This window comes from Euwallacea fornicatus, chromosome 8 (genome assembly GCF_040115645.1).
Source record: "Euwallacea fornicatus isolate EFF26 chromosome 8, ASM4011564v1, whole genome shotgun sequence".
Taxonomy (NCBI): domain Eukaryota; kingdom Metazoa; phylum Arthropoda; class Insecta; order Coleoptera; family Curculionidae; genus Euwallacea; species Euwallacea fornicatus.
In genome coordinates this window covers 2,359,857-2,374,434 of record NC_089548.1, presented here as the reverse complement: position 1 = coordinate 2,374,434, position 14,578 = coordinate 2,359,857, and the positions used below count along the sequence as shown (strand labels likewise).

The 14,578-nt window shown below is 34.5% G+C and overlaps 1 protein-coding gene and 1 long non-coding RNA gene across 4 annotated transcripts; both read left to right on the top strand.

The window, feature by feature from the left end:
* The first annotated feature begins 2,027 nt into the window (after nt 1-2,027).
* LOC136340620 (uncharacterized) lies at nt 2,028-2,758 on the top strand. 2 transcript variants are annotated; one of them, XR_010732334.1, is made up of 2 exons: nt 2,028-2,409; nt 2,592-2,758. It is a non-coding gene; the product is annotated as an uncharacterized lncRNA (long non-coding RNA). The 2 variants fall into 2 exon arrangements; XR_010732333.1 differs by having other exon boundaries at nt 2,028-2,541.
* Nucleotides 2,759-8,504: 5,746 nt separating this feature from the next.
* LOC136340599 (lipid storage droplets surface-binding protein 1-like) lies at nt 8,505-13,518 on the top strand. Of its 2 annotated transcripts, none has more exons than XM_066284812.1 (9): nt 8,505-8,652; nt 8,720-8,885; nt 9,198-9,319; nt 10,774-10,959; nt 11,012-11,231; nt 11,286-11,458; nt 11,512-11,769; nt 13,000-13,110; nt 13,163-13,518. In XM_066284812.1, the coding sequence occupies exons 2-9, from the start codon at nt 8,735-8,737 to the stop codon at nt 13,346-13,348; spliced, it is 1,407 nt and encodes a 468-aa protein (XP_066140909.1). In that variant the 5' UTR covers nt 8,505-8,652; nt 8,720-8,734; the 3' UTR covers nt 13,349-13,518. The 2 variants fall into 2 exon arrangements, with proteins under 2 accessions (XP_066140909.1, XP_066140908.1); XM_066284811.1 differs by having other exon boundaries at nt 11,283-11,458.
* The last annotated feature ends 1,060 nt before the right edge of the window (nt 13,519-14,578 follow it).

Genomic DNA, 14,578 nt, shown 5'->3' with positions numbered 1-14,578 from the left:
GAGGATATCACATACGCCTCGCATAAATTTCTTATCGAAAACAAAACTTAGGAGGGTCGGCTAAGTGGACTAAGTTTTAGTCATGCTGATGTTGGCAACAAATGAGGTCGAAGGTCACGTCTCAGTGGTTTTGACTAATCTTGACGACGTGTAAAGGAATAGAAGAATTAGCATACTTTTTCGCTCACTCCAGCTCTGTCTCCAGTGAAAAAATTATCAAAATTATTATAAGTGCCCTGTAAGTGGCAGGTACCACTAATTTGAACTAACTTGTCTTCATGACGACTAACGTGAATTGACTTTAGGCCTGACGATATAATGATCATTCATCATTTTAGCATTCTAAACTTTCTTGGGATACGCCACTGAGCGGATTACGGTCCATCCTCAGAATTTTAATTCTTTACTTCATTAACAAACTTTTTTGTCATTTTGTGGACTAAATTGAAAAATAAGACTAAAAACCCAGTTTTCTTCCTAATTCGGCAGTATTTGGAATGAGGACGTAAAACAGGTATTGACTTAAGTGCGTTATTAAAATATTAAGGAGCAGTTGACATCAACAAAAAGCTAGTTTTTATAGAACTAAATAATTTTATCAATGCTAGGGCTTTATTTCAACGTTTCTATGGAAACTAGATGGCAGTTAATGTTAACGGTACATTGATAAGTTGGTGTTAAGTAAAATGAATAAAATAACTATCATTTATTTTCTATTATTTTTCTAAAATTCTAATACTGTTACGGAGAAATGCAAAAGTCCAAGGAGTTTCGACACAGAACAAATATATAAAATTTGAGAAAACAATCGGTCAGTGTTGTCTCACATAAAAATTGGGGTGGAGAGAGAGGGTCTCACCCCACAAAAATGAACTTCAAAATAAAAGAATTTGATGAATTTTGATGAGTCCCAGCAAGTAATGCTCAGCGTTTCGTTGTTCGCCCACAAGATGGTTTGAAGAGAGAATTAAACTTGGCAACTATGCTGCAATTATACTAGTTCAGATATGTCCATTATAAAACTTATATAACAAAATAAAGCGTATTTATATTTTTCTTGATATATCTGGCAAATGCGTGGAAGCGTACTGACGTATGAGATTAAAGGTAGGTTACTCGATAGGGATAATTTAAGATTTCGAACTTGTTGTTGTTATTGAAGAATTTTTTTGAATTGCACCATGGATCTGAGATCAGCGCCGCTTTTCATATTTTTAGATCCAATTATAGGTAGCAAAAAGGAAATTTCGGCAGATGCGTTATCATCAAAACGCATCAAATCATTAGTAAAAAAAATATTATACTTCATTGAGTGCGAGTTCCGTAAATGTTTGCCAAACACTCCTAGCGTGTATCTGCTTTATCGTAGCTACACTCCGGAAAGAAAAAATACAACAGAATCGTGTTATAGAGTAAACATTACTTTACTAACTGTTAATCAGGATAGAGCAAAGTTGTCTTGTTTTCAATTTTTGGTTAGAACACTATTTTTGAAGAGAACAGACCGATTGTCAAAATGATCCTGGATGTACATTCGAATTTCTCTTTAAGATTTTTCACCGTAAAGCAATCTTATATCATAAAATTTTTATTATGAAAAAGCTCATATTGGCTTTATTTTAAGAAGTTGTGCATTAGGTTAGATGCTTGCTGATCGTTTTGACTTTTCTGGCCATCTAGTGCCACGATCTCGTCTATAGTTATTGTCATCAAATAAAGCTTAACATTTTGTAGGTTGTCTAGTAGTGCAATAAATTCTCTAATAATAACTAAAGATAATTTCCGGCCTTATCAATCAATGATCGGCTTCATGGGGTTGTTACATATTGGAATTATTGGGAAATTCTGCTTTCTTTTCTGAAAATATAGCATTAAATTTATACACGTGCAGTAACTGGCGCTAATTCTATTTTGAAAAACAACTATCATTTGGCATCACACGTTATTTATCTTTTTGAGTTCAAACTTAACGAAAACGCTGATACATGGACTATGTGATCATATTTAAAAATTAGTTTCAACGAGGATCATACTGATTAGCGTTAAGGTTATTAGTTACGAGTATCATCCGGATTGTTTTATCGTGATACGGTATATTATAATTTATGATTAGGCCCAGTGGTAACTGAAAAACGAGAGTGATGTTAACTTAAGCCTAACGATAAACTAAGAATTGTAACAGAAATTCGTATTTCTCCATAAAGAACATTCACTATGTAGTATGTCCAAAGTCAGAACGTCCATATAAAATCGGTTATAGATACAGATGTGGTGATGTGGGAGAAATCTTTCTGGTTTGTTATGATTATCAGTTTTTTGTACTTCGACAGGACCATAGGAGGGATTTCTTATACTCCTTACGAAGGTTTCAAAATACGCCCCTATTACGAACAGCAGAAATATTTGGGTGTAAGTTTTCGAACTTAAGCAAAAATTTCATTCCCGGCACACAATCTGCGAAAGTTCCTTGTCTTTTCCACTAGTAAAGTCGGACTTTCCTCTTCCTCCAACACATCAGCTGTACCTCTAGTTAGCTGAAGTGTAATTGGAAGATTTATATCCAGTTCCTCTTCATCTTTGTTGGTTTTCAGGAAAAAAACGAAAGAAGAAAACGACAGTTTACAGCATCAACAGACAACAAATTTTCATAGGCCTTTTGTGCTTTTTTACATATATCAGGTGAATGTATTTAAAAATAGGCTACATATTTCATATAATCTCTGGTATATTTTCCTAAATAAAACTTATAGAATTGCAACATATTGTTCCTTTTTCTTGATAAAAAGGTGACGGAAAATTATCCATTGAAAAATATAACAAAGAATATGGACACATTTAGAATCTATTTAGGAATCTTAATAAAATCTTAAACAAATTATTTAGAACTCATGTTATTGGTCATACCAAGGTGTGGTCAAATATGTATTGTACTATTCGTTTTGGATTATTTGATTGTAATTTGACTACGCTAATGTAAATATAAAATACAAAGTAAATGCTATAATATTTGACCTATTCGCGGCCTGGCTATTTTGTGACGAACTTTTGCTAGGAACAGATAAGAAAAGCTTTTCACTTAAATTGGTAATCTATTATTATTTACAACTACACATGTTATGATGCTATTTGATATAGTTATCTGAGAAGAAAAGCAAAAGAAAAAACTGACTGTGAATGGTACCAAAAGGCAAGATATATTCATTGGTTTCTTATATCGTTTTATATATCTTTTGTGTACTGCATCTAAAAAAGGGTACACCTTAAACGGAATATCTGATAATTAAAAAAAAATAAAATGTGAAGTAATGCATAGTTGTTTCACTTTCTGGACATTAAGGCGACAGAAAACCTTCCATTGAAAATTGTATTCATCAATAAGTGAACATTTAGGATTTATTCAAATATGTTAATATGGGTTTAAAATAATTATAAATTATAATATAATATAATATTAAAACAATTTATAATTTATATTATTGATCAGGCTGGGGTCACGTCAAATATTGTAATTTTGATTTTGGATTGTTTGACCTTGACTTGAGCGTCTGTGTTAATGTGAATCCATAATGTAAAGTGGCTGCTACATAATATAATATATTTGACCTGTCCATGACCTGACCATATTATGGCTCATATTAAACATAATTTCTGATAAGTTTTTTTTTAATGGAACTTATTGCAAGGCATCATGTTGTTTTACTTTCTTGACACAAAGATGACGGAAAATTATCCATTGAAAAGTTTAATGATCAAGAAGTCAAGATTCAGAATTTATTTAGTAAACAATTCCACTTACTAATTTCTATCTAACTGACGTTCCAATTAATTATACAGATCGAACACAATCAATAAAATTAAAGACGCACAAAACAATTACGCGGCCTTTCAATGAAGTACTGCTGCAAACATCGAATTAGGCCCTTGCTATCAGTAACCGGCAGTGGTGGGGCTGAATACTGGAAACATTAAGATAAATAGTGAATTAATTGAAAACTAGAAGAAATTGCTGGAATTTGTCGTTATTCTGACGAATGCAAAGAAATTAAATAGTATATTATACATCAAGGGTGCGAAATACATCATTATGCCCCCATCTTTAGTTTGGACTTTCAAGCGCGCAAATCTGAGAAATGTACAGATCATAAAGCATTTTAAAGTCGTGGTGTATATACGATTTTTTTTTATACTAGTTTCAACTAGACTTTATAAAATGATAATAAACTTATCTGGATCACCCATAAATTAAATCCGAAGTACGTGAAAATAACACGTCTGGAGTGGTAAATAATGAGGGCGAGAGAGAAAGATAAATAATAAATAATGAACCCTATATGTGTCATTATTAACCTGTTGCTCAGACGTTTTAGCAACCAGACGAGAAAACGTATTTCACAGCAATCCATCACACCCAATAATAATGCCTTTTAAAGCTGCTTGTGGTAGAGGAATGTTTTTAATATTTTTCAGAAGGAAATGTGTAATATTGACTTCGGGAGTATAAATCCTCCACATCAAAGAGGAAAAATTATAAAACGGTATAGAAAGGAGCATCTTTTCAATATTGTTTCAACGTCAGAGTAGGGTGGAAAAGTTGTCTTTTTTATCTCGAAATAGAACAAAATAATTTTCAGCGCTTGCGCCCCAGTATTGAGCACCTTCAGTGCCTCCATCGCCTCTTCAATACTTGGAATCATTCATAGTGAGCTCTAGTGTCCTGTAGCAAAATCTGCAAGTGTTCAATTCGACTTTGAACACGTTTTCTGTTTTACCCACAATGGATGCTTTTCGAATGCTTAGACATTCTTTGATAGAGGGAAGCATTTAAATAATGAGCTTTTGGTGTTAGATAGGCAAAAATACGAGTTTTTCGAAAATTCACAATTATCTGTTTGTCTTATCTTAGAACAACATTTCAAAAACCTATTTATTTGCTAAACCTTTAAAATCAAAAATTCAAAGTTAATCATTATGTCCTTAAGTCCGGTTTAGTTAATCATATCCGAATGTATGTAAAGTCGAATCAAAACATAAGCTAAATATTTTATCAGGGGAAGGTTAAGCCGGGGTCAAGTCTAATCTGGTGTCAGAGGGCTCTTAATAAGCATCCACATTCAGTGATTACACTCGCAAGTTTCTAGTGTTGTGTTTTGGGGCAATAGGTGTCATCATCCTTAAAAGTAAGTGAATAATTATTTTGGCAAAATTGGTATAATTTTTCAAATAAAAATAAGTTTTCGTAATATTGGTATCATGGTTAAAGTATCAGATGCGGATCTCCTAGGTAAAACATTCTTATAATGTAGAATTTGCCCTTGTAGCATTTCTCTAGTTTCACTTAAAGAATTTGTGCGAAGTTCGTTATATTAAAATGAAATTATTCATTCTATTTCTCATTTAAGTAGCATACTGTTTGCAAATCTCTTAAACATTGCCAAATTTATCGGTCAAATCTTGCGCCATATCGGGTTTGTTATAGTAAGGCAATTATTAACGAATCATAGTGCGCATTTAAGGACTTGCATCGCTGCAGCACTTGAAGCTTACTGATGTTATCTGATAATCTGTTTGACAAGCAGCTGTTAATTTGGCGAAAATGGAAGATTAGAAATTCTAGCGCAATGCGTTTTGCCGCTTTAATCTAGCGCTACAGCAAAACGCTACCGCTACTGCTGCAATAAAGCGCCGAAGCGGTGTTCTCCACTGAATGCGCCTATTAGTCCAGTCTGCATTAGAGAGAAATGTATTTGAAAACTTATGTCCGAAGGTTACTTCTATGGTACAGTATAGTGATGGTTTAAACGTAATCCTCCTGATATATGTTTCCTATTATTACGCAGTAAATACATTAAATGTCCATTAAAAGAAGAAAAGAAAATGCAATAATAGGAACAATGTGACACATTTTGAAAACGTTAGAAAAAGATGGCTTGGCTTCAGCCATACACACTTTATTCCCATGAGTTTGCACATTACATAATCGCTTCGAGGTAGTTGTTTAGTTGAACTCTATTAAACGATGTTTGGGTAATTAATATTTTTTTAGTATAAATCTGTGAAACAATATTAATAAACAGCGAATGATAAGGGCGCTGGTTGCTAATTAAGTGTTTTGAATTTCTTAAATGAGACCGCTTATTCTTAATAATATAATCTGAGGCATGCAGGAAGTTTTATGTCGATTTGAACCAATGAAGGAATTGTTTAAAGGCAGAAAAGATATAGAGGTTCGGGATGTTTTGCAATTAATTTCATTAGTTGTTAGTTGATCATTTCCATTTTTGGGATATAAATCCGGAATCATCGAATATCATCTGTATGGATATTTCACTATTAGACATAAATAATTCTTAAAATCATCTTCCTAATATTCCGTGAATCATTTTGTATGTATTGTTGCATTTCTTCGGTTCCGGTTTCTCCACTATTGTCAATAATCTTAATTCTAACAATTTCTCTTACTCCACAAGAGGAACCACGCATTGTAATGTGGACGAAAGCGGTACCTAGCCACACGTGTTTTGACTTATTGGCTTCGTCAGGGATTTGGCAACGTAGTGCAGTCCTGCTTATTTATTATCTGTACTTATAGCACAGTAACGAGGGCTTTATGGGAAAAATCTGGATCCAGGCAATTTGAGTTACTCCCAGTTTTTCGAAAATCTCCCAAAAATTTCTTCATTGATTTCACTCATCTCGGGCCAACTTTTTCGTTGAAACTGTTATCCTTTCAGCAAATTGCCACCAGTTTTGGTTAAGCAAAAAGCGACTCCAACTTTGCTGAAAAGTGATAAAAATGTCGATTTTTTTTTATGTTTCAATTTCAAACTTTAGTCATGGATATCTTAAAAATTTATGGAATAATTACTCTCAGAACACCGTTAAATTAAATGTCTCGTCAAGTTCTATATGGTGAGGCAGCAGGGTCCTGTAAGCATAAACTGATCTTGTTGTCGTCGAACGCTTATTGGTTGAGATATGGGGAACCAAATATAAGGTTTTTTTAGTAACTTAGGAAATTTTGTATATATGAACAAAAATGTAGGATGGCATGTTCGGAAGTGGAATCGAGGATAAAAAGGAACGCGGATATTGTGCACTTTCGGTCACGTGTTTCTGCAAATTGGCTTAATCGGGAATGTGTTTACATAGTCGTATGAACGCAGTGCACTCAACCTTTTTTCTAATTTGTATCGACTGCTCATTTACTGCAATTGACGAGTGCACGTTGCCAAAAATTTTGACTTGGCAATTTGACTTAGAAAACAAAAATTTTTCAACTACTTTTATATAAGCTACAATACCTTCAGCATATTGGTAGGGCGTATTTCAACATCTATCAAGAAAGAAAACACAACTATGAAATTAAGTATTCCTCCTAAAGAAATGCTACCAATTACTTTCAAGTAAGTTTTTATTCTTTAATATTATTACAAATATACAGGGTATAAATGAAATAGGGGAACGTATTTTAAGGACTGATTTAACGTTCGAAAATATGAAGAAAGTTAGTATAAATGGGGGTCCGCAAGAGACTCCTAAGGGAGCTATGGCTCTTCCAACGTGGTCGCTAAGAAACGCAGAATCGCGTACGGAACAAGGGGAGAGGTACATTTACTTAACATATTCCCGTATTCGTTAACTTTTATGACAATTTGACATCGGAATATGATTTCTCGTCTGAAATTACAGAGAAAAGATACTCTTGATAAATTGTCGTAGAACGAACCGTTAAGAGATATGCCGCTTTAAAAGAAACATTGCAAGGTGAGAAGTTGAAATTGGGTAGTAAAATTGTTCAGCAAAACAAACCTTTTTTTATAGAAGGTATGAGATGGTAGCAAAGCTTAAAAAATCAAATTCAAAATCAACCAAAAATATAAATAAAAAACAAAATTATAGAACTACGTAAATTAGCAGTCTTAAAGGAAGCTTTCATTCAAAATAGCCACCATGATGATTGTTAAAAAAGAATCATATTCCGATGTCAAATTTTCATAACAGTTCAAGGATAGGGGTTTATTACAGCACGTGTTCGTTACAGCAGAGTTCAACTGTATTGATCTCGAGCTTCAGTCGCCGATATCGCAAATACTTTGAGCAATCGCTTTAAAAAAATTGTCATATTAAACATACCTGAACTTATCTTGCGCTAACTGATTGTTATGGGAAAAGACTTAATTTTTGATATACAGAGTGTCTAAGTTTCCGATATTTATGCAACATGGGGAACTCTCTACGCTTTGAAGCGCACCCAGTGCTTTTTCCATCTGTAATTGCGTTCATACATATGAACCTAAATTTGGCGATAATTATGAATCCATTAACTAGATTTTTTTTTCAATTTTGAGCATATCTCAATGGTTTATGGACCAATTGTGCCCTAAAATTCCTTATCCGTAATCGGTGGCTATATCTTGTACCAGCTCTATAATCTCTCCCAAATAAATGAAAATAATAATAAATTCCTCATCAAGAATGATGCAATTTCTTAATTTAAATTGTATTTCATTTTCAACTGATATAAAGCTGTTGACTGATGATAATTCAACGTTCAAACTAAAGAAGTGGATTGAGTATTTCATACATCCGTTCTGATATTAACCGTTTACGCGAGTGCTCTGCTATAACTGTGTTGTTTTGCATTTAAAACAGGTACCTAATGATCAACATTCCATGATTCCAATTTCCTTTATCTCTTACATAACGACGATTTTTGTAGTTAAAGAGCATTGTTATGTCGCATCGCACCAAACGCAGAAAGACATACCGGAGGGCCCCAGTAAGAACCGTTGTAGTCCAAGAAAAATACAGTTTGGAAAAGGCTCCAGCCAAGATTATAGTGCGTTACGTGTCCACGTCGGTTCAAACTGACGATGAGATGAAATGTATGTTATTCCCCTGTATTTACCCATAACTCGGTTTGCTTGGGTCTTACTTCTTGCCTCCATCCTGTAGTATATGGACTTGTAACACACGTTTAAATTAATTACGATACTGTACTTTGAACATGTGTAAACTTAGGTACTGCAGCCCACGGTTAAATATGTGAGCAGGTATTTACTAATAAAACCACCATGATACTTCTTAATAATAACAGTTTTCCCCCTCGTGATTATCCCGAGCTACTTCCGGAGTACATTTTTGGTGTGAACGTTCTTGAAAAGGAAACTTCTGAAATAATTGTTGTTGTCTTTCAGTGGTTCAAAACAAGAGGAAGTCGCTGAACATGCCTGAACTGGAATCTGTGACCAGGATTTACAACCTGCCTATTGTTGAAACGGGCCTCAGTTATGCAGACAATATTTACCAAAAGATCAAGGTAAAAGACCTTTATGAGTGGATAACTGATCATAACTGGTAAACACCAAACAAGGTGGCGTTTACCAATAATTATTCCAGGGAGTTTGATCACACGTAACCTTAAGGTGGCGATGCTCTGAATTAGCCTTTCCTGACGTCATTAATTCGGCCATTTTGATCGTTGCCAGAACACATTTACGCAGGTTTTATCTGTTCTTTTTCTGAGGTAGCGGGTTAAGAATTAGTGAAAATTGAAAAAATATAACAAGAATTATAGATAGAGTTTTGGAAATTAAAAAAAAAATGTATATATATATTTCCGTGTAATTTTGGGAAATGTTCGGCCTGGGTAAGATTCCTGCCGGGAACGCTTCTTCTTTGGGGTTTGGTGTCTTTTTGTATTGCATCATCGCATGCTTTTCAATGGTATATTATCGGAAGAGCATATAATGAAGGCAATCATCCCCGATGAAGACCACTAACTAAACACTCGTACTTTCGGTAAATTATTTTAACACAACCTTCAGTTCATAAGAGCCAAACTATTAATTTTCTATGATCTTTAACGTCCAACTAGTTTCCATAGAAGTCAAGAGTCTGAACAATACATAGACTCTATTTCAATATTTTTAAGTCAAACAACTTATCTTGATTTCCCAAGGGCTTTCTGATCTTCCAGTTTACTACTATTTGTAGTAGGATTGTTTACGAATTAGATTTTAAATCACTAAATAATTAGCAACAAGAAATCACAACAGTAATCAACAAATGCCATAAAAATCTAAAAGGGTGTAGGTATGCTGTGTTGGTTGTGTATCATCTGCGACAAGCAGGAAATAGTAGTTCAAATCAAAAGTAACATTATGGGAACTAATATATTATTCTAGCCTTTATTTACTTTTCGCAGGCAAATTCGTGAGGAAAATATATGAGCGAGAAGAAAATAGTAAAGAAAAAACAGAATAAACACATAAAATGGTTTTGGTCCCATGGTCACCTCATAATGTATTTTTCTACAACCCACACTCAATTCTGTTTGCCGCACAATACTTTACTAAACGAATATGTGGGCTGATTTCGGTTAAGTGAATACAAATATAACTTATGTCCAGTTATGATTGGTCAGTTCAAATCCGTCCGTCTACAAATCGCAGCTCGTATTTTCCGTGAGATCTGAAACGAACCAATGAAAGCTTCCATTGTTTCGCAATTGTTCGGTAGTTATAGAAAAAATCGACTGTCTAACTTAGATGGATCGCCTATATCACTTGTGCACAATCTTCATTAATGATCAATCATCAACCAAAACTGATTAAATTCCAACAATAAAAACTTCTTAATATAGAATGTAGCCAATTCCAGCCTCAAGTGTTTCCTTATGTGTGGCTGAATGAATGCGGCCTATCTTATCACTTAAAATTTCTTGGGTAGATTTCTGGGAAAAATTTCTGATTCATAAATTTTGAGTTTCAGAGGTCAAACAGTTTATTTAACTGGACTTTGGACCAAGCAGAAAATACGTTATATTCGGCGATAGATCAGGCAGTCCCCGTGATAGTTCTCTTCCAAGGACCTCTCTCGCAAGTGGATAAGCTTGTTTGTAAAACTTTGGACATTGTTGAAGAGAAAATTCCATCGATCCATTTGCCCCCTGAAATGGTGCGAAGTCGACTCAAAAACGAACCATTCTCCTAATCATCTTCTACCTTAGATCTATTGGAACACAAAGCAGTATGCCAAAAATACTGTGAATACCAAAATAGTGACTCCAGTCCTTAAAAGGGCAGACTCGGTTAAGCAAATAGGTACCAGCGTCTTGGCCAGCAAATACACGGTCTTCGCTGCTGATACTTTAGATGGAGCCCTGAATGTTGCTGATAAGTATGTGGATAAATATCTACCTGCAGATGAACAAGATAAAAACGTTGACGGTAAGTACTGGCAACAAACAAAACGACGTGTATGAGCATGTTTTTGGTTAGAAGTGGATACCCCTGCAGGACGACCTGCTGATAAAGCTATACACACCATCCAGCACGCAGATAGATTGGGCAGGAAACTGAAGAGGCGGTTGACCAGGAGAACTATTGCTGAGGTGAAAGCTTTGAAGGAGCACAGTGCTGAGGCTGTCCACGTCTTGATTTATGTCGCTGAACTGGTATGCTATTTCTATAGTAATGAAACGGGGGAGAGGTTTGATGGGACGTTTAGGTGGCCACAGATCCAGCTCTGGCCTTCCAGAAAGGCAAAGAGCTTTGGGGCATTTTGAGTAAGGACGAGCCGGAAAATCAGGCCAGGCCGGAAAATCTGGAACAATTAATCGTATTGCTGACACGGGAGTCTGCCAGAAGAGTGGTGCATTTGGTCAACTTTACGGCATCCGTGGCAAAGAAGGTTAATCAAAACGTCACCCACTCGGTGGCGGTTTTGGTCAATAAATTCGTTGGAGTGGCTGAGTCAGTTCTCAAGGTATGTACTGATCGATGTACAGAATGTCCCTGACATTACTGCAAAACATTGTACTAAAAATTTCTTAGCCAAAAAAAGGCGTTCTAGGTGAACTTACCAATATTCAACGTTGCTTCGTTTTACCGCTACAAGGCGCCAAAATTATCAAATTAATATTGTTGTTTTGACATAATTGTTAAATATTTTTATCTATTTTCTCTAATTTTGGAAGTAAAAGTTACTATATAAATTGGCGTGTTTTGATGTGAGCGGGATCATTTTTAATGGATCTAAATAGCGAAAATAGGGCGTGGTTCCTAAATAAAAATTTGTATTTTTGTTGCTTGTTGTGTGTGAACGACTTTTTTCTGTCACTAGCTGCCTTCATTTTGAAACTTTTTTATATCTTGTATAATTTTTGATAGACGTACAGTTTCTTTGAAAAAAAAATCCGGTACCTTATAATTCATTATCGTGGTTAGTCGATTCGAGAAAATGAAAAGTTTTAATTGTGAATAGCTACGAACTAAGTGTGATTCTTTTAACAAACGTTTAAAATATTATCATTATCCTGAATATATAAATTTGTTTAAAAAGTGTATCTGTGTTTTGCATGTTTTTTTAATATTGTTTTCACAAAAATGATGAAGTGCAAGGTATCCCAAATAATTTTTTTAGAGAAACTGTGCGCCTGGCGAAAATTTGACAACAGTTGAAAAAGTTTCAAAACAAAGTCAGATAATGGCGAAGAAAAAAAAAATTTATTTCTACAGGGGACAGCAAAAATACAAACTTTTATTTACAAATCACAGGCCATTTTTAATATTTTCTTGCCCTAAAAAATCCTGTTTACGTGAAAACACCCGAATTTACATAGAGACTCTTAGTCCTAAAATTGGTCATAATCGATAAAAATAATTACAAATTATTTCGAAAAAACGATATTAATTTGGGAAATTTGGCGCCCTGTAGCGGCAAAACGAGGTAACATTGATTATAGGCAAATTTACCAAGAACGCCTTATTTTTGGTTAAAAAATTTTTGGTCAAGCCCTGTACAGTCATTTCACGGGCACACTGTATATTATATTAATGTTAGGATATGGGTATGTATTACATATAGTCATGATAAAGATGCAATTTCCTATAATCTGTTTTTAACTGTTTAGTGGTTAAGCATGTCTGCCAATCACAGATAACATAGTTATCTGTGATTCAAACACACAGTCTTTGATTGAAATTTGCTCTTTAGACGGTCCACTTGGAACAAGTGCAGCAGACCACCACTTCAGTTCTGAGGACTCAGGCCTACTCCATCACGCTACTTTTAAAGCAACTCAATGAGCAACTGACCAATGTCTTGGTATAGAGAAAATTAATCCCAAATCTTAATGACTAACTACTGCTTTCTGTAGGATAACTGGGCGAAACAGCTCTCCACGGCTCCTTCCTCAGCGGGCAAAATTGAGCCTCTGCAGGAAACTGCACTACCAGTACCTCAAATCAAATTCCAACAATTAAAGTCGTATCACGTGAACGCTATAAAGAGTAAGAATGGGGTTGAATATAATGCAAATGAGAATTCGAACAATGATCCCTGATTGAATTGAAAGGTTCATATATAGTCAGGAGCTAAAATTTAGAAATAGAATGAAGAGATGAGAATTTAGGTGTTGTTTACTAATAATTTCTTTTTATTTTCTTTGATTTATAACACTACGATAGTCGTTTTTGGAACTGAAATATTCATTAAATATACGTATGTTGCTAATTTAATGTAGTTTGTGGTGTGGAACCCCAAACCTGCCCAAAACTTTCTTATCCTCCCTCCTTTAAAAACAAAAACTAGTAAAATTACTTCTACAGGATGTTCCAAAATTACGTGGCCAATGTTAAAAATTAAAATCATTAATAGGAAATTCGGGGCGATACTCCACGAACTGTATGAATCGATCATGGAAAAACCATAAATAGTTCATTAACCCACTTCCATATCTTTCTATTTTTGCTTTTCCCATAATCGATCGACGCAGGAGTACTATCCTGTATAGATATTCAAGACGCCATATTAAGAAATTTTTAAGTTTCTCGCTAGTTTTGAGTTTGTAGTTGTCTGAGCGATCAGCCATGAGTACGATGTGCTCAGGGCCAAACAAGAGAAGTTATAATGTAAATCCAGGGTAAAAGATAGTGTTTACAATTCTCTCGTGAGAGTGTCTCTATAAGACCTCACACATGAACCCATCGAGATCCACTATGATTGAAAAATAATAGTTTTATGAGCCTAAGTCTAAAAAACTAAACTTTTTTTGAATTTCATTTTTTAGAATAGATATTGCAGTAACAACTTTTGGATTGATGCATGCAGTTTCATGATTCCCATTTGCAAGCCAGTGTACATCTAAGCTCTTATGCAGGGATCATGGTTTGATCAAAATTCTTCGGAGTGTTGATCATATTCGCAATTCACAAATTTACAATCACAATATTTTATCTTGTGTTATTTATTCCTTAGATCCTCCCACTCGCTCAGAAATAAATATTTTTTGGGTGTAATTGATTGTAATAAGAGTTTGTTTCTAGATCCCAAGTTTATCATTCGCGCATTACTGATTTTCTCCAGCTTCATGGGAGCAATGTGCTGCAAGTCCAATGTGTTACTGTTAAGGATAAATCATAATATTTGCCTACTGTACGGTGATATTTTATCAATAAAGATTCGTCATTACTGAAATGCATGATTTTTAGATTATGAAATTTTTCAAAAAAGTTTATGGTACAGCTTTATCAATTTCTTAGATATAAATTTGAAATTTTATATACATACGCAC

Coding starts and splice junctions, on each gene's coding strand:
- LOC136340599 (XM_066284811.1), top strand. CDS start 8,735: ATGTCGCATCGCACCAAACGCAGAAAGACATACCGGAGGGCCCCAGTA. Junction 9,320..10,773: donor ATATTTACCAAAAGATCAAG/GTAAAAGACCTT, acceptor TTTGAGTTTCAG/AGGTCAAACAGTTTATTTAA. Junction 11,459..11,511: donor TGATTTATGTCGCTGAACTG/GTATGCTATTTC, acceptor TGGGACGTTTAG/GTGGCCACAGATCCAGCTCT.